General features: G+C 40.9%; 1 protein-coding gene across 6 annotated transcripts in view; it reads left to right on the top strand.

Annotated features, from left to right (window-relative positions):
* The window catches only part of FGD4 (FYVE, RhoGEF and PH domain containing 4), a 91599-nt gene that overhangs the window by 43513 nt on the left and 27678 nt on the right, over window positions 1–20408 (top strand). For all 6 annotated transcript variants that reach the window (XM_063154074.1, XM_063154077.1, XM_063154076.1 and 3 more), the window contains exons 2-4: window positions 4790–4954; window positions 13218–13389; window positions 17184–17661. In XM_063154074.1, coding sequence (XP_063010144.1) covers window positions 13298–13389; window positions 17184–17661 — 570 coding nt within the window. In that variant the 5' untranslated portion in view covers window positions 4790–4954; window positions 13218–13297. The remainder of the gene's footprint in view (window positions 1–4789; window positions 4955–13217; window positions 13390–17183; window positions 17662–20408) is intronic.

The following is a 20408-nucleotide window of genomic DNA, read 5'->3' on the forward strand; positions in this document are numbered from 1 at the left end:
CTCCTGTAGTGTTTGGTGAGTAGGTGGGTGGCTTGGAGTAGTCTGTGCTAGCGTCAGTGTCGCTCAGCACTCCTCTGAGCTGCTCAGGAGAATGTCTGGTTTGGTTGCTGTGCCTGAGCCAGTGCCTTGGCAGGGTCTATTTGCTGAACATCCATTTCTGTCCAAGGCTGGCTTGGGTGAGGCTTTGCATTGATGTTACATCAGTGAAAAGATCCAGCCGTAGAACAGCCACAGCCACTGGGGTAGGTGCTCTTGGGACTTAACACATGGGGCATGCATAACTATATCATTTAAGAGAAGTAATTTTCATCCTTTAATTTTCCCTCTTGTCATAAGAGATTAATACTTCCCCCATTGATTTTGTTTTTACATCCAGAACCACTGCATTTCTTTCGTTCAGAATGCGTGAACAAGAGTGGGATCACAGTGGCAATAAAAATTTAGACAGTGCTGCAGCAGAAGAGAAGCACTATGTGCTTGGAAGTGGGAATGAAAATAAATGCAACAGAAGAGTTAATGGTGTTGAGATTGGCTTATGGAACTGCTGATGGAGGACCCATCAAATGCTAAGTCATTAGTGTAACCTTCCTGAATATAAATAGGCCATTTTTTAATTTTACTAGCACTTCAAGCTGGCTGGCTGTTTGTATAAATGTTCATGGATCCAAGTTATTTCTAATTAAAATGCCCTGAAAAAAAAATATAATGCATTGCCTAGCTTGAAACATACTTGCAGATGCAAGCATGTTTGCAAGCATTCTAGCTTCTCATTTCCTTGCAGATGATAAGCAAAGTAATTAAGTACTTATCAAATTTGCACTGTTTATTTCTCTTTTCTATTAGCTATTATTACCTCTTTCTCCCTTACACTTCTTAAATCTTTCCCCACCTTTCTCTCCTCTTCAGTGTATTTAATTATTCCTGATTAAAAGAGGGAGGGTTTAATCATGTACCAGTCAACACAGCAAGTGGCTGGTAGTATTTGGTTGTGCATGGCATTTCTGACTTGAGGTAAAATTTCTCAGTTTTTCATAATTCATGGGAGTAGCAGAAGTGCATAAGTGTTTCTTTAATCAGGTCAGAATTAATCATGGTGGAGTTCTACTTCAGCCCAGTGCAGGTTTTTTGCAGCATGTCTGCATTTTTGCATATCTAATGGGATTTTATGTTGTATTTACAGGGCAACAACTGTATTTTAAAAAGGCAAATTGTGTCACTGCTTACTTAAGCCTCAAAAATTGAGCAGCCCTACTGAAATGCATGCTCCTCATTGTGGAGCAAGTATTTGGGCTGAATATTGCATGTTTTGGGCTTTCGTTATGACAAAATGTATTGTTATATTACAATACACTTGAATACAATACGCTAGATACAGGAATTTTCACTATGAGTTTGTGTTTCTGCCACAGTTTTATTGTCTGCATCACCTGGAAGGTACTATTGTTCATCACTGTTCATATACTCTTCATCATCATTGCCTAGAAACTAGGGCTCAGATTTCCATGAGTGTTAAAGGATGTGCTTTGCCCAGAGAATATTCAGTTTTGTATAGAAATATGCCGTGGCTAGATTTTTTTACCTTTTACCATTCCAGCTTTTACACAATTAACAAAATCACTGGTTTGAAATATGTGTTGAATGTCTGCAGCATGTCCATCTTGAGCGAGCATGAGAGGAAGGAGGATTTGTTTAATGGCTCGTACAACAATCACAAGTTTGAAGTCGCTCTCTTTCCTCACAGCCCCATGTGCTGGGTTGTTGGTGTGAAGACAGAGCACATCTTGAATGAGAACACTTCTTGTAGCTTTTGTTTCCTGTAAGCAGCTGAAAAAATCCCATTCTAGAGAAGCACTCTTTTCTCTTGCTTGTGGTACCGTTCTGTCTTACAGTGGATGAGCTTTACCAAATGGCTTTTGCACACTGAATGCAGATAATATTTGCCAATCTAGTGGGGACTATGTGATGCTGACAACAAAATTGGTTCTTAAGGCCACCTACTATTTTTGCATTAAAGGTTTTTTTTTCAGCTGTTGCTGTTTTTGCTGGACTTTGTATTAAGGCTGTGTGTGTGCATGTGTAAACCAAGCAGAATGAAAGTCTGAACAGCTGCTGAGGAACTGGGGTTGTGCTGAAATGATCTTATCAGGCAGGTCTAAGGAAGGGCTGCTGCTGCTGGGAGGAGCTGTCCTGTCCCTTTCCAGCCATATTCCCAGCTGTTCCCTGTGCAAGCAGCAGTGCTGGGGCTGCTGAGTGAGGCCAAACCCACCCAAAATGCACTCCAGCTGCCACCTGCCCCATTTCTGCTGCTCATCTCACAGTGCAGTGCAACAAGGGCTGCTGCTGGCCCAGGGGAAGGAGTAGCCAGAAGCAGAAGCTGGAGCAGAAGGTGACAGGGAGCGGGGACCGTGGCTGACCACAGAGCAGCTCTATTCTCAGCAGCAGTTCTATTTACTGGGCGTTATGTGATTGTGAGTGATAACCTTCAACAGGTGTGAATGCCTTGATAAAGATGTGCGTGCAAAGCAAGTTCCCATTCTGGCCACAGCAGAACCTCATTTTCTTAGGAAATCCTTATAATAAATAAGATAGTATTTTGATGGAGATTTTTAGCCTTGGCCTGAGCAGTTGACACAGCAACGGCCCTTACTGAGCTGCACTCTGGGAGCTCTGGAGTTTGAAGCATCTTGGCTGACAAATCTGCAAACCAATTAGTTTTCAGTGAAGTTTAAGCCTTCACACTTTGACCCTCACTGCAAACTTATAACTGATCTGAATATAGATTTATAAATTGTGTGCAATTGCCTACCCAATTTGTACAACCTACTGATCCCACAGGAGTTACTCTTAAATTTGTTTCTGAATTTAGAATTGCCCATTTAGAGTGCAAACTGCTTCATCTGTAGCGGTATTTGTATGGGATTCTGTAGGAGAGGGAAATCCAGCCTGTCGGCTCTTAGGTGGAGACAAGGAAAACTTGCTGGTCCAACTCCCTGTACCATCAGCTTGGTCTTTCTAAGAGCTCTCAGAACTCCCACCCCCAGGAGAGACAGATATGGCACTTGAAGTACCTTGTTGGGCCTTCAGGAATGCTGTGGGACAGCGCTGTCACTGCTGTAGTACAACACAACTTTTTGGGGATGGGGATGACACCAAAGGAAACAGAGTAAAGGAATCTCTGCCTGAGATTGCAGGCATCTGAGACCTTGCTGCTGTGGAGTGGGGGCCCTGTTAGATTATCCTCATCACTCTGGAACAGCCACCTTTATGTTCTGGGGAGATCCCTTGCCACTGGGATGAACTAGAAGAGGGGAAGATGCTGTGCTGCTGCTGCGGGTGTTGTGCATGCATTGTCACCTGGGGCTTTGGTAGCAGGGATTGTTATCTCACCAAGGACCTCTGCAGGCATCTCTATTGGTAGAGGCAGCCTCTGGGTGCAAGGCTACCTCAGTGTCCAACAGGAAAAATAGGCTTCCAGGAAATAAAGAATAAATACTTGAAAGTATTGTTGGAATCCAGAAAATGCTGAAGAATCATTGAGCAGCATAGAGCAGTAGTTGTAGCATCCCTTTCCATTGCTGTTCTAATTGTACAGGCTTGGCTGTAGCTGGGTGGGCTTTGCAGTGGGAGAAGAAGTTGGATGGGACCAGAGGGTCCAAACTCTGCAGAGGAGTTGTTGTTCAGAAGATATAGGAAGATCACCTTATGAAATGGGTGAGTGGGTTTTGGATTTGCTTTTTACGGAAACATGCAAAAAAAACCCCAGCAAAGGCAAGAAAATAAAAAGGGTGGTAAAAAACAACAGGAAATAGAGATGCAGAAGCTCTACCCTAATATTTTTTTTAAATGAAAATAATTATGACAACACCACAATAATTGAGTAATGGGCTTTCCTCCTTTTCCTTGCTCCTCCCACAAAAATGTTCTGGAGTATTTTGGATTCAGAGGTAAATGAATCTTGACCTAAGTGACATCTCAAAGTCCTTCATACTATCCTTTCAGGTTTTTGATTGTGTTCAGAGAACCAATTGCTTTTAAGCCGGAAAACTAGAGTGCATGGTTTTGGCTTCCATAATTCACATTACTTACTGTAATAAGTGCTTTTATTACAGTTTCCATTGTTTGAATATGTTTTACTTTCTATTTTCTTCCACATTTTTTATCAATAACAGCATATTGAGCCCATGAATGAGAATAAATTCCATTCTGCTAAGAAAGAATTTCTCTCTGGCTTTGTGCTGTGCTCTTTTTTTTGGTTTTTTTTTTAAACTGCTTATAATAGGGTCCTTTCCTACCAAAAAAGACACAATTATTTTAGCTGACTTTTGCATCCTTCCACCAAGTAATTAACTAAGTGTTCTGAATATACAGCATTTTGTACACATTTTGAATACAGAAATAGAATAGATGAACAAAAATGCTGGTTCTGTTGAACCAGCTGATCCAGTTCTGTTGAACAAGCAACAATTCAAATGGGAAAAATATCTGTTGGATATTGTCATGTTCCTATGGAAGAGCTCAGGCTAATCATGGTGGAAGTATATTCTTCATATCCAACCCTTCAAGGTTTAAACGACACAACAAATTTCAGTGAAAGGCAAAGAGGGTTTTTAGGATGAGACACTTTAAATATTTTAATATTCTCTGTAGGGAGTTGTTAGCCCTCTAATAAATGTTCTTGTAGTCTATTCCAGCCTATACTCAATCCTATTTCTTACTTTCGTGTGTATTTATACTTTTATTTAATTATACTTATTTTCTATATAAATCCTTGTGTGTATTTATTTTCCAGGCAGCAGCATCTGTCCAAAGCCCTTGATACTGTCCCGGGCTTGTGCAGCAGGTGCCACAGCCAGGCTTGTGGAGCAGAATGTACGCTACGACGCGGCTCAGGGAATAAATGGAAGTGTGCCACTCAGACAGTCCCCACGCTCAGCTGCAAGTCCAAAGCCACAAGGTAAGTGTTCCCAAATGTTTTTGTTAGGGAAGTTGTTGTCTCAGACTTCTGAGAGCAGAGCACCTTGAGAGAATTGTATTTGAAAGAGATAAAACCATGGGGCATAAGCTTGCCGCTTAAATGCAAATGTTCTGTAAATGCCTTGTGATTCTGTAGTTTCTGGCTTATTTTTCAAAAGTATTGCTGTTTTTGAGCAGGGTGGTTTGGATACTGTTTTTAAACTGGAGTGTTTGACAGTCTGGCTTCAAGGCAGGGGTGGTGGGAAGATATTCAGGGTCTTCGGAGTTCTAGCAGAGATTGAGAGGAGCCTTCCTGCAGGAGTATGTGGAAAGATGGGAACTTCATGTTCGTGTATCAAAAGCTGACAGTAATGTACACAGACTAGAATTAGATCTCCTTTCTCTCTTTTTCTGTCCATAAATATCTTTACTTTTAAAGGCAAAATAGTATATAGTAAATAGTATATACTCTCTCTCTATATATAATATAGTAGTATATATAGTATAATAGTATATATATACCCCTGTGTGTGTATATATATGTATACATACTTTATATATGCACACTTTATATGCACATATGTATAATCATACATATATAAAATCACTATTCATATTGACTCAAACCATCTTTTTATGTGGTCTTCTCAGTAACATATTGTTGATTCTGCTGTGGCTGGTCACAGCTAAGAGTCACTACGTTCCAGAAATCTTGATTTCAAATCAAATCTGGACTGATATCTTTTAGAGGTGACATGCAATAGGAACTTTGATTATTTAAGTTTTAAAAAAAGTGAGTTTTGAAGGCATAAATCACAGTGCTGGTCAGTGCATTGGATTCTGAGACACAGTGCTGATAAGACAGAAATGAGAATTACTTACGGAAAATCAGATATGGAGAGCTGACCCTGGCTGAATGCCAGGTACTCACCAAAGCTGTTCTATCACTCCCCTCTTCAAATAGACAGGGGAGAGAAAATATAACAAAAGGCTCCTGAGTTGAGGTAAGGACAGGGGGAAGATCACAAGCTGATTACTGATTAAGCAACATAACAAATTTCAGGGTGCCCCCCATGGGAGACAGTTCTCCATGATCTTCTCCAGCCTGTGTCCTTCTGTGTGCTACAGTTCTCCATGAGCTGCTCCAGCATGAGTGCAGGGTGCAGCCCTTCAGGCACAGCCTGCTCCATCCTGGGTTCCCCACAGGGTCACAAACCCAGCCAGAAATCCTGTGCAAGTGTGGGCTTCCCATGGGGTCACAGCTTCTCCTCAGGCATCCACATGCTCCACCATGGGTCTCCTCCATGGCTGCAGGTGGATCTCTGCAACCCCATGGACCTCCATGGGCTGCAGGAACACAGCTGCCTCACCATGGGCTGGACCTTGGGCTGTGGGGGAATCCCAGCTCCAGCACCTGGAGCACCTCCTGTCCCCCTTCTGCACTGACCTTGGTGTCTGCAAAGTTGTTCCTCCCACATATTGTCACTCCTCTCTTCTCAGCACAGTCATATCTGTAAAGTAACCTTTTTCCCCTCTCAAATGTGTTATCACAGAGGTGTTACTCCCTTCTCTGATGGCTCAGCCTTGACCAGGGGTGGGTCCATCCCAGAGCTGGCTGCTATTGGCTCTATTGGACATGGAGGAAGCTTCTGGCAGCTCCTCACAGAAGCCACTCCTGTAGTCCCCCCAGCTACCAAAACCTGGTCACACAAACCCAGTAGCAGAGCACATCTAAATCAAGTACAGAAGCTAGAATCACACAGAGTCATCATGTGGTGCAGTCAAAAATATCTGTATCACTCAATGGGAAAATGCACCTTGAAGAATTTTGCATCAGTCCCGAGTTTGTCTTAGCGTTAAGGGCAGGAGGAAATTCTTAGAGGTGTCAAGAAAGTTTTGTTTCCTTCAGGAGAATGAGAGCAAAATAAAGCTGGTTTTCTGTGTGTTATTTGTTTTTACAGAACATTTGCCAGTATTGTTAACTAAACTAAGACTTTTTGCCAGTCATATGTAAACATTACTTATTGAGGAGCCTTTCTGCACCATTTCCTAGGTCTCTGGAATTAATTCTCTACAGGAAAGGGAACATGTGTTCTTCCCAAAAAAAATATTTTAGAAGTAATTAATGGATAAATAGAAATGTGCTATCAATAAAAAGATTTAAAGCCTTTCAAAAACAGAGCCAACATACTTATTATAAAATTTTAGCTATTAGATAAATTAGGAGTTTTATATTATTGGACCTCATTCATTCAAGTTACACAGCTGTTGTTGATCTTTCCTAGCCATGTTTCCTTTTGTTTGTCAATACTGTGTGCTCCAAAATGTGTCACAGCCAGGAATAGTGTGGTAGTCTAAGAAATGCAGCTGTGTAGACAGAATTCAATAATACTGTTGTAAATAGTATTTTGTGTCTCCTTTGTTCATGGCTCACTCTCCATTTAATAATATTAACTATGTGCATCAGATGGAAGTTTTATACTATATCTTTTTGTTTGGCTTTTTATTGAATTGAAGCAAAAGAAACCAGAATTAGTGAGAGAGGCATTTGGGAGACTAAATGTTCTAAGCAAACTAGGCTGCTCTGGTTTATTGGTTTAAAAGTGGCCACTATTTTTTTAAAGAGCTTTCATGCAGAGGTACAAAAATGTTTTTTGTTTTTAGCAGCAGGAAACATTTTTCCATATGCTTATTCTAGTCATGCAAATACTAAGTGGCCTTTAATAGTGAAAGGAAACAAGATGACAGACCTGAACTGTAATGACAATGTATTTGGTTGTGGAGGAACTAACTGCAAAATGACCTTCATCTAACCTACCAAAGTAATTAAAATGAGAGATATAAACATGGCTTTGAGGTTGTGTTGCAAGTGTGGTACAACCATTTTCAGTAAAATTTGCTTTATTAAGGGAAATAGAGTTTTAACATTGAGGAAAAATGTTCAAAATCTTGTACTTCAAGTGAACCCTGTACTTTCGTCTCTGCTTGGTCTCTGAGAAGCAGTTTAAGTATTTGGAAACAGTTCACTCAGGGTATCTAGGTCAAGTGAATAAATTTCTGCACGCAATCCTATATAAAATTCTTTATTTTCATTTTAATTTTTCTCCCTGGCATTTCAAGGAGTAAAAAACCTGTTTGATACACTGTCAGTAATAGCAGAATTTTTGTTCTCCAATAATTCCTTCCATCAATTTTTGTTCCCCAGTAATTCCTTCCATCAACAAGTCAGCAGTTCGTGTGTCAGATTTCTGTCTGAAGCAGAGTTTGATTCAGGAAAATCTTTGGAACAAATTTGGAGTAAAGCCTGAAACGGGCTGAAAAGATGATGAGGGAGTTGAGCAAAGGAGTCAGGGCTGCAGAGCAAAGCAGTCAGAGTCTGTGTGTCTGTCCCAGCTGTGAGATGTGCTGTTTTGCCTTTGCACCAGTGCAGTGCATTCCCTGATAAAGTGGACTAATCCGCACTGGAGGCAGTCAGTGGAAATAGCAAAATATGCTACCACATGTGAATCCACAAGAGAGGAAGTAAATTGTTAAATAATTTGAAATTTGCCCTTACCTACAAATATTTGGGTAGTCCTCTGAACCTTGCAATAGCAGAGTTCATGTAGAGTGACATGTAAAAATTACCTTTTCCCCCCCCCTAGTTTCTTCTATTCCTTGCTCTTTGATCCTCTTGCATCAGTTCTTTTATGATGTCAAGTTGCTAAATACTGGGCACTGAAACTGCTGTCTGTACAAGGCAGTTTTTTTGTAGGATGCAAAATATGTGGAAATGCCAACACTTCTTCAAAGCAGTGAAGTGCCTTGTCAGTTCAAGACTGTGCATCAGTTGCTCATTTAAATTTTTCTAATGAGAGCCTAGGAGTACTTATGAGTCTCCTGCTGAGGCTGAAGAGGCATTTTTGTTTGGGTTGGAGGTGAATTTCCACTCCAAATGTTGGCCTGGTTTGTGCTACTGTGAAATGATTGGGATGCAACAGATTCAACACTTAAACTTTGGCATTCAATTTTAGCTGAATATCTGCTGTGTAGCATGAATCCTGCCTTCCTTTCTCAGTTATTATATAGTCTGTGGTTAAAAGTTGACAGTGGCCTGGGCTTAAAAAAGCTGAGAGACCTCTTAAAGGACTGAAATATAGACTGTACTTCCCTGGCAAATGAAACTAAATTGAATGGGAGTGAGTGTAACTAAAACTGACAGCTGTTCCCAGGTAAGCTTCTCCAGTCTTGGTGGTCCTTTAAGAAACCTGCTACAAAGTCTCTTTTTAACTAAAACTAAAAAAATCCCCAAATTATCTCAGTGAAGATGACAAATGAGAGAACAAAAGACATCTGATTATTATTGGTCTTCTCTCTTGATATACTATTGAAAGATTCTTCTTGTGGCGTGAACCAAAAATGTGGAAACGCACATCTCAAAGAGAAGATGATTTTTTTTCTCTCTTTCTGCTGTGTTTAGGTTACTGGTTATTTCATGTTGTTCTTAAGAGTATAAATCTTTGGCATCTATTCAGCAGTGCTCATTTGATATTCCTGGTGATGATGGATGACTCAGCCAGGAGAGCTATAGTTGCTTACCACAGGAACTTTTAACTTCATTTCCATTGAGTCAAGGCATAGCGGCATTTTTAACCATTGAACACATTATACTTTATAAGACAAGAGATAAATGACCTTTGTTGATATGCTTTGGAGTCTGCAAAGGTGGTTGTATCTTTTGGGCCATTTATAAAGCATTACCTGACATTTCCTTATGTATATATGCAAAGTTGAATGCACAGGCAGGCACTGCGGCATAAATCTTGATTTTGGTAGCAGTGTACAGTATCTGCTACCTCAGGATATGGAAGGGTTTTCTTTGGGCAGAATAAGCAGTTCATATCTCCTAATGAGCTCAAAATTCTGCAGTACAGAGGCAAAAGTATTTATAGACTCAAACAGAGCTTTGTATTATGCAGGTTACTACAATAGGGCAGTCTTTTCTCTTTTTTTCCACTTAAGATCCTTGCTCTGTGCACCCTGAAAAATAATCTGATTAAAATAAAACACTACAGAAGTACATTGAGGAAAGAATTAATAGAATTTGCTTTCCATAATCCCTGTTAACAAGGCTGACCTTACAGGAAGGTTTGAGGGTTGTGGATTGCTTTTTTTTTTTTTTTTTCTACACTACTGATTCTTTTCTTTCCATTGATCTTCTGACTATTCTTTCTCCATGGCAGTATTTCTGAACCCTACACTAGCTACAGCAGCAGCTGGTGGGGGAAATGCAGTCTGCTAGGTGCTGATAGGGAGTAAGGAATAAAATATTTTACCTAAGTGAATTGACTGCTTGGTTTTGTGGTTGTCTTCTGAAGACATTAAAGTGATTTTCAGTATATGGGGATTGTCCAGTTTGACAAGAGGTTCCTCATTGCTTGCCATATGTGCTTAGCTGTGGTTTTTCAGCTGCAGAAGTTTGTGACACTTCCACAAAATGTCCTAGAATTTGATTTTTGTCCCTGTGGATCCAGTATAAAAATAGCTGCCAACTAATTCCTTCTGCTTTATCAGTAGATATTAATTCCCTCAAGTTTAGCAGTTTTAATATATCCTTGTGAGGATTATTAACATTTCATGAGATGTACAGAAGAATTGGAGAGCTGTACGAGTCCATTGCATAAGAGATCTCCCAGGACTGGGGGATACAGAGTCCATTGCAAGAGGAAGGAATGTTCCTACACATTGCTGTGGTGTGTTTCATGGCTTTGCAAGGGTTCCTCAGGGTGAGGGAGATAGACGAGAATCTTGCTTCATGGTCAGAAGGCTGGATTTATTAATCCATGATATATACTACATTATTATTATGCTAATAGGAATAGAGAGAGAAGTTCAGAAGCTGCTAAGCTAAGAATAGAATAGGAATCAATAAACAAGAGAGCTCTCTGTGAATCTGTCCCAGAGAGCTTGGTCCCTGATTGGCCCTTAATTGTAAACATGGACCATGGGCCAATCCCTGTTGCACCTGTTACATTCCACAGCAGCAGATAACCATTGTTTACATTCTGCTTCTGGGGCCTCAGCTTCTCAGAAGAGGAAAAATCCTAAAGAAAGGATTTCTATGAAAGGATGTCGGTGACAGTGGTGCTGGTCAGCAAATCCACTCCGTGTCCCCTTTGCTGTCCCCCTCCTCCCCGAGGGGATGTGCTTGTGATCAGTGCTGTGTCCTGCTTTTCCCCAGCCTGCTGGTGTCTCCCTGGCTCAGCTGTCCCATGGCTTTGTCAGCACAGGGAGCTTTTCAGTGCCTGGACAATTACGGGATGCTCGCTGGCCTCATTCTGCCAGGCCTTGCCCGGGATCCCTGGGGAGAGGGAATTGGGGAAAGCTGTTCCACTGCACTGCAGCTGCAGCGGGGATGCATGGGGCTGCTCAGGAGGGACTGCAGACACTGAAGCAGTTGCACAATTTAATAATCTGCTTGTTTCAGGGTTGCAAATAACTGTTTCAAAAGAGCAGCATTACTCCATCCTTCCCCAAACTTGCTTTTTTTCGCATGCGTTAATAAATATAAAACTTCTGAGGACTGAGGGTGCACATATGCACAGTAAAAGCATCCGACCTACACTAATTGTCTTCCTTCTCCCTCTGATTATTTCATCTATCAGCCTTTGCAGTTAATAGGATTGAAGTCTAAAGATTTTTATGGCAAATTCATTTCTTCACAGTGTCTCTCATGGTACTTTTCAGACTGTAGTGATCACTGCAATCCCATTAAACTGCAGTTAGGTTGTTGGAAACACAGACAAATATTACTTCCTGTATTACGTATAAATTAAATGAAGGGAAGAAATGAAAAATTGTCCTTAATTTAGTGTTCCTTCAAGTTTATCACCATCTATGATTAGTGTATTTGAAAGAATTTTTTCAACATCCCTTTCAAATACCAGTTGATGGGATCTAAGATCATTCCTGTGATGCATGGGTTTTCCAGGGCAAGTTAGGAAGATATTTTAGCACCAGCAATGCAAGGAACATGGCTTTTCCACATCCATCTATTGTGTATCCTGTACTGGAGCTTTTGTCCCTACCACAAGAGTGGTAAAAAAGCCAGTTCAAGTCCTCCTTCCCTTCCCTTGCTCACTGGCAGGTTTTATAGTTGCTGGAGGGCCAGCACTGTGCCCCACTGGAATGTGGCGCCTGTGGAGCAGTGCCTGAGCCCCTGGGGCACTGGTTCCACTGGCAGGATATTGCCTACTCCTGCCAATTTATGCCTGCCTTTCAATTACTTTTTTCCAATTTCATGTCAAATGCTTTCACTGCTCCCACAGTATGTTTTGGGGATGTGTGTGGGAATGAACAAGTGTTCTTGGGAATTAAGGTCCTTCTCCATCAAGTCTCTCCTTTTGATGGAGCTGGACATTCATTGCTCCAATGTGGAATGCATTTGGGCCCAGACTGTGATGTGCTTTTGTTGCCCACAAATGCTGCATGGTTGTTTAAAGTTAAAGATTTTAGTGATGTGACTTCAGTTGCTTTATGTGTCACCTTGTCTTTTGTGTTCTAGTCACTGCTGTATTAAGCAGTGGCTGATCATCAACAATCTAATTAGAAGGACTTGTGGTAAGGATGGGGAAAAAGCAAGAATTAAATTAATGTTTTCAGGGGGGAAGGTTTTCAGCAGTATAATTAGACAAAGGTTCAGTGAGTAAGGGAATTTTAAAGCTGAAGGCAAATACCTTTTCTACTGATGATTATTACTGAGGTCACAAGGGATAAGGTAAAGAATGAGAGCACCAGAATTTTGGGACAGCAATTTCCTTTGTCTTTCCTTTGTGCTTAATTCTTTTTTATTACAAAATCTGCAGTCATAAACTTCTCATATGTATTTCCTACAGTATACTATGAAAACAAACAGACAGAAAGAAAACAAGAAAACTCCCTAATTTTCTAGCTTGTTAAAGTAGCATATGGTTCAGCTTTTAGTCAAGAAATAGAACAAGATCCCTAATACCAAACAGTGCATGAAGTCCTTGTATTTGTAAAGCAGCTTTGAGGTTGAATAAAGCCAAGGGTATCTCTTTTTCATTGATGCAATGAGTTCTTTATGCAAAAATCTCATTTGTGAAGGTACCCTGATCTTGCAGAAAGTGTCCCTGACCATGGCAGGGGGTTTGGAACTCGATGATCTTTAAGATCCCTTTCAACATAAGCCATTCTATGATTCTGTATTCTAGAAACTCAAAGAAACACGAGTGATTGATTTTTGTTGTTGTTGTTCTTTGCAGTGCCTCCAAAGCCAGTTCATCTGCAGAAGGCAACATACCAAACCCCTAGGCATAAAGCTTTAACAAACCAGAAACCAAGAATGGAGGAAGAGACACCTGCTGCTGTTTCTAGTGTCACAAAGGAAAAGTCCAGTAAAGTGTCAGATCTCATCAACCGTTTTGAGGGAGGCAGGTATGTGATGGAATTTGTTTTGTAACTCTGCTTGTTGTGTGGGGATTGTTGGAACTTGAAGCTGTTGATGCCTTGTGAAGGCTGACCTAGAGCAGAGGCTAGGCAGAGTTAAAGAATAAAGTAGGGATTTATTAGAAGGCCTCAGTGGATGCACCTGGAGCAGCGCAAGAGCCCAGCCAGGGCTACACCTCAGATGAACCCAAAATGGTCACTAAATTCATGACCAGTCACTTTGCTAAGTTCTGGTCCATTTGCATATTGGAGTTTATTGTCCAATTATAGCTTTAGCTTATTAAGTCCCCTCCTTCTTGCTTTTCTCTCTTCAGTCCACGTTGTTTATGCTCTTGGGCCTGAAATTTGGATCATTTGTCCTTGGTTCCCAGCTAGAGAAGGAATTGTTTTGTTTCCCTACTCTGTGAAGAGAGCTCATCATCCCCTAATATGAGGCTCAGAACTACACAGCAGAGCAGCACAGAATCTGAAAAATGTAAAAGCTAAAACCTGAGAGGCATCACTGTGAGGAAGAACATTGGTACTGTGGTAGAGCTCAATCCTATCCCTGCTAAAGAACTTGATGGCAAAACTGCATGTGCTTTGAAACAGTGGGAGCCAGTTGTATATTTGGCTTAACAAGGTGTGCTTTTTCATAAGGCTTTTTCATTATTCCTAATTTTCCTTTAAAAGACAAAAAAAAAGAAACCTGCAGTATTTTAAAAACAACCTGGAAAATGTCAGCAATTGGAAATAATTTGAAGCTAATTTGAATATTTGAAAATGTCAGCAATTTGAAGCTAATATTAAATACTTCTTTTCTTGAAGGAGAAAAAAATACTTTTATGAGCAAATAGAAAAACCTGAAATACTGGTTTTAATTTCATACTGTCTTAACTTCAATTGTTCATGTATAGAGGGTGAACTCAACAAATTATTTGTAGTGGTATGGCATGCATTCCCTAAATGACTTGCTTTGTAGTACTTGGTGATTTTCGTGGAAAAGCTCATTGTTCTTGAGTTTCAATTCTGTGGTTTATGGAAACATGGAACTTTGGGAAAAAAGAACCACAGCCAACACTGCTTTCACAAAATGGTGTTTCTTGGGTGTTTTTAATTAGATGCACATGATGCATCTCTAAGTGGAGGCATTATAAACTCTGAAACAGAAGTTTCTAATATATCTGCTCTGTACAAAGAGACAGACTTTCCAGAAGGCCCGTGGCAGTGGAACAGAAACTGTCCAGTAAGAGTTGAGCATTGCAAGGTTTGGATGTGGTTCCTTCATGTTCCCTTGGGACATGAAATCCCTTGGATCTCAGAAGGGAGGCCCCCTGTGGGAGTGAATGAATGATGCACAACAGAGTACATGAATCCATGACCTGCTATGGAGTCAGAGTTTAAAAGGCTTTCATTGAAAGAATTTCCCCTCAAGATGGGTGAAATTTAATCCTTTATATGGAAGCTGCTGAGCATTGCAAAAGTGTTTTTGTCCGTTGGAATAGAAATAATTTCAGAGCTTCATCTGCAACAAACTTCTGTCATTAGGCAGAGATTTAATTGCACTTGGTGATGACAGGTTCTCAGAGATGGGAAAACAAGATTACTGCAGCACTGGAGGTCATGTGAATTCTTTTAGCACCAGTCTCTAATCCTGCTATCACTCTGTTTTCCAGTCTTCCTCCAAAGCATCACCCAGCTTTTAAACAGTGCAGTATCCTTAGAAAAATAATGTTAACCTTTCTGAAAGAAAACTCTTCAGGTTTGTTGTGCCCTGCAGCACTGAGCCTTACATTTCTTCCTCCTAGACCTGCTTGCTGTGCTGTGCAGGAACTTATTCCATATTATACAATCATAGGAAGCTATAAATAAAGAAATAAAACTTTCTTGTTGATAGACCTTTACAAGTAGGGACATTTTGTGAACTATGGGAAGCTGTGTTGTTTTTTGGCAGCATAATTTATTCGGTGCACCAGTAATACCTGTCCAATGACTAAATTCTACTCAAGTCTATGATCTCTGCTTATGAGAAACTTTCATTATTAGCATGCCGGGTTCTGGATTATCCTGCGTAACCAGTGGAGGTAATTCCTGTTTTTTTGAATGAGCTCAGCCCACAAAATATGTCTTCTGTGAAGCTGAACTTCAATTTAATTAAGGATCTTGAAATGGCTAGGTAGCATGTTCATGAACTGCAAATTGTGATTGTCAACTCTAATAACTTATTTTCATTAGTATGTTTAGCCCACAAGCATGTAGGCATGTCAGAAAGTTAATTAAACCTCTTTGTGCAGGCAGCTGAAAAACATATATTAATTTTATCCTGGAGTTAAGTTTATTTAATAAAAAAAACATAGTCTTTACATGACTAAAGAAAAAGTGATTTAAACTTTTTTTTGTTATATGATGGAAGAAAAAGCTAGTGTAAATTATTTTTCATCTGTATGCACAAAAGTGCAGGATATGTTTGCAACATTTGTGTAAAGTATCCTATAAATAAGAACTAAAAGTACATTTTGTAAGCAGTTTTCATCCTTCCAGAAGATGGAAGTCCATACCAGGAATAGTTAGGGGACAGTCAGGAACAAGAAATAATATGTTTAACGCAGAGACAAATTTTGGAGAACAAAGATCTTCAGAGAAGATGCAGCATGAAAAAAGGACATTGCTAAGGAAACAAAGGAAACTGGAAATGAGAAAAAAATGTAAAGGTCCTTGAATAATCTGAACTAAGGAAAGGGATGCTAAATGTTCTTGATTGATTTTATTTGATTAATTTTTAATAATTAAAGAGCTGTTAGGGAATGGGCTATTTGTTAGTTTAAGCAGTGAACTAGGACTTGGGAAACCACAAGCCTTGCTCCATTTCTATCAATAACCTTCTGGGACACTTTGGACAAGCTGTCTGTCAGTTTCTTGGTTTCCTGCTCTGTTTCATGGAGCTAAGAATAGAAAAATTTAGGTTGCAAAAGATGACTAAGTCCAACTGTTAACCCAGCATTGCCAAACCACTAAACCACCTCCTCAAGTGCCACATCCTCACACCTTTTAAATACCTCCACGGATGGTGGCTCAATGTCTTCCCTGGACACCCTGTTCCTGTAGCCATGATATTTTCTGAAAAATCCTTTCCTCAGGATTTTTTCTCCTGAGGAGCTGAGAGGCCTCAGGAACAAAATGTAAACAATGATTGTCTACTGCTGTAGAATGCAACAGGTGCATCTGTGATTGGTCTCATGTGGTTGTTTCTAATTAATGGCCAGTCACAGTCAGCTGTCCAGACTGTCTCGGTCAGTCACAGGATTTTGTTATTACTCCTTTTCTATTCTTAGCTAGCCTTCTGATGAAATCCTTTTTTCTATTCTTTTAGTATAGTTTTAATATAATATATATAATAAAATAATAAATTAAGCCTTCTGAAACATGGAGTCAGATCCTTGTCGGTTCCCTCATCCTGGGACCCCTGCGAACACCACCACATGTTCCAATGCCTGATGACCTTTCAGTGGAGAGTTTTTTCCTAATATCCAATGTAAATCTCCCATGCACGTGTGATTCAAGACACATAGGGATGCAATGGCTCAGAATGGGCAGAGGTCTGGGTTTCTGGTAAGAGAAGCTTGTTTGTAAGTGTTTTATTGCATTTCAGGTCTCAGAACTTCCTGATATTAACACCGGAAAAAGAAGACTTTTTGGGAGAAATCAGTTATGTGGTGCAACTCTCCTTTTTCACATGCTAGGATTTTCTATGAGTCCACATTTAACCCTCCTCTCATCCATGCTTTATTTGCTTGGTCTTTTAGCTCCCTGAACCCTAGTGACTTCAAGAAAGACCCCTCCGTTCTCCACATCACTAAATCTCAAGGAAGATATGGGTCCACTCCATCACCTCAGCCAAAACTCCCCTCCCAGCACTCACTACAGACACAGGGAACCAGTAACACTGACAGAACTCAGGTTGCACAGCTGCCCACGGCCAACGGCGTGGCGGAGCAGGAGGAAGAGGAGCGGCGATCGCCGGAGCGCGGCTCGGCCGCGTCCACCCCGCTCCCGGACGGGGCCACGGACAGCAGCTTGACCAACGGGGAAGGAGAGAGCGCTCACACGGAGCCCCTGCCAGCTGAGGCTGCCTGCGAGGAGCAGGTGCTCAACAGCTGCCACAGGACTCCCAGCGGCAACGTGCTGCTCCCACCCGACAGCGAAACTCTAGGAATTGATGCTGATGTCAAGGAGGAGCCGGCTGAGGAAAGGAGTAAACAAGATCAGCCTGTAGAAATAAAGGTAAAGACAGAAATGCTTTCATTCCTGATGTATCGCTACTTTTCCTATTTTCTCTAGGTTTTTATTTACAAAAAATAGGCTTCCAGGAGCAGGTCAGAAATTGGAAATATTTTGGTTATTTTCCCTCTGGAAAAAGATAAGAAAAAAATCTTGCTTGCCTTTTCCCACACTCTCCTCACCTTTTTACTCTTCTCATCCCCTTGGCTCTTTCCCCATTAGTTATCTGAGGTTTAAAAAAAGTGAAACTCAAATATGTGTGCCTGTTTAGCAGCATGCTTCAGCTGTGCTAGCCTACAAGAGACACATGTTAGTGGTGTATATGAAATAAAATGCCATGTGCAGTAAACTGTCATGATAGAGCTTCAGGCAGAAGAGTTGTGTGAATCCCTAACTTGGATGTGGTTGGCAAGTCAAAGCTGAAAAGGCAGTGGCAGTCGGCTAGTGATCAGATAGATGCAATGTTCAGGGTATACTAAATACATGACTTTTAGCGAGGAGAACTTATGATGAATTTGAGTTCCCTTGTGAGGAAGATTTTAAATGCTTAAGCGAAGTAAGTGGGTGGAAGGAAATCTGTCTTGGGAAATTAATTGCTGAAAAATAGTGCATATTTTTCACTTGTGAAAGTTTACTTGTGAGTTTGCCTCCTTGTACCAAAGCAGTGAATGTGATTAACAGTTCTGCTCCAGCCATCCCCTGTTTGGCAAGGGGAGCTTCTCCTCTTCAACACAGAGCCAAACAGCTGATGCTGGAAAAGCTCTGCACTGCTGGTCAGGTGTGCACCTGCAGCAGCTCACTTGAGTTTGGTTAGCTGGGGATCACATACATACATACCAGGAGGTAAATTCTGTAATTCTGTGAGTAGGAAAGGTGGATGAAATATCCTGGGTAATGATAAGAAAGTGATGGGTTGTGTGGTTTTCTTCTTTTTATTAGGGGTTGTTTTCTTCTGTAATGTTTTTTTTTCCCAGTAATGAATGTTCTGATCTCCACCTAAGCATAAGCCTGGGAACAGTCCAAGGCACTTTTGGCCCTCCACACCTGTGATAATGTTTCTGTCTCCTGTTGGGAAATGCTTTTTTCCCCTCTCTGTGCCTATAAAGTGCTGAATTCTCAGTGAGCAACAATGTTAAGCTTGAATCCAAGTCACGCGGTAAGGTGCTGGGAGCATTTTCAAGAAAAAAGCTGAAAAGGGAAGCAGTTCTGTCTTAAAGTTCAGGAAGGAACTGGAGAAATGCTAATGGCAGCAATCTCTTTAAAATCTGTCTTGGAGCTGCTGGGACCAGCACATGTGATCTGTCTAATATTGACTCTGAGTCAGCTTGTGAGGTGTAATGTGGCTGTAACTGGATGTATATTGTTCATTGGTGCTTGAAGGGTACAAAACCAAGACATAGCCATGCAGGGTGACTTTTAAGCTTGCACTGGTGCAGAACTGAATCTGTAAAACGGAGCTGGGTCACAGCAGCCCTTCCTGAGATACCTTGTGCAGCAAGGACTTCCCCTTTAGTCTGGGGGGGTTGAGAAGTGTGTCTGCCACCCTTTACAGAATCAAACACTGATTTAGTTTGCGTTAATGCAACCTGGAGATGGAAATCAGCCCTGTGGTGGTCTAAAGAGCTGCTGCCACGCTGTCTGGATTCGGAGAAGGATGATGAGCAACAGGAGAGTTCTGGTGGAGCCTTAAGCTGTTTCTGTGTTCAAGCACACACTGGTAAGAATTAAGAGCATTAGACAATCTGTGATTTTGCTAAATGCCTACTTAGTCATTATAGAATATTAAAACTGGGATGTAGTCCAGCTGAAGTTGCTCCACACAGGATAACAGCACTCTCCTGCCCTTTTGATTAAAAATGTAAGTACAGTTGAATAAAAGCAAAAGGAGCAGATGCTTGTGAGTCATAGTCAAACTTTGAGTCTGATATATGTATTTTGATGCTGATACAAAGTGTCTTGTCTCTTGCATGTCGTGTTTCTTAGTTCAGGAAAGAGCAGAAAGTGGTGCTCTCTCTCTTTGGAAATGTGTACATGTACAGTAGAAGTAATCCTAAATCCACAGCTGAAAAGGGTGAATTAAATTGGTGACCGATGCAAAACCAGTGCAGAAATTACTTTTTGGACTTGGAAAAGAAGGCTTGTTTTGAAATAGTGTTGCTCTTACAATTATTCCCCTCCCTCTCCCCCCAGTCAGTGTAGATCTGACTAAAGACAGATTATTGCAGGTTCTGGAAAAAGTTGAGCAAAACTTATTAAATTTGGCAGTGATCTGAAACAATTTCCCCAAACAACCAGAGTAGAGTATTCTTTATTTCTCTTATTGACTGAATTAGTTTGAAGGTAATGAAACACAATCATAACAAGCAAAAAGACAATTAAAACTTTCCTGCCTTGCAGCAGAAAAACCTCCTGTCAAAAAAATTGGTTTGTGTAAACTGCGGAGGCTGAATAGCACATGAACATCTCAATCAATTAACTTCCTGAACAACATCTTGTGGGGAATCTGCTGCTGCAGCTAACTGAGGACGAGAGGACAAATGTGTCAGTGTTTGCTGTGAGACTGGTAGGAAACAGGGATCCAGACTGCCTGCATGCCACAGATGGGGGAGAATCCACTGAACATCTTTAAATAAAATCCTTATATGATGTCTTCTTTCAGTGATAGTGCTGGGGGCTCTGGTGTTTCAGATGCAGAAACCTGGTGTAGATACTGGAGTTCTGAATGTGGGGTGATGTTTCAGTTTAACCAG

Source organism: Melospiza melodia, chromosome 4 (assembly GCF_035770615.1).
Source record: "Melospiza melodia melodia isolate bMelMel2 chromosome 4, bMelMel2.pri, whole genome shotgun sequence".
In the NCBI taxonomy this organism is placed as follows: Eukaryota; Metazoa; Chordata; class Aves; order Passeriformes; family Passerellidae; genus Melospiza; species Melospiza melodia.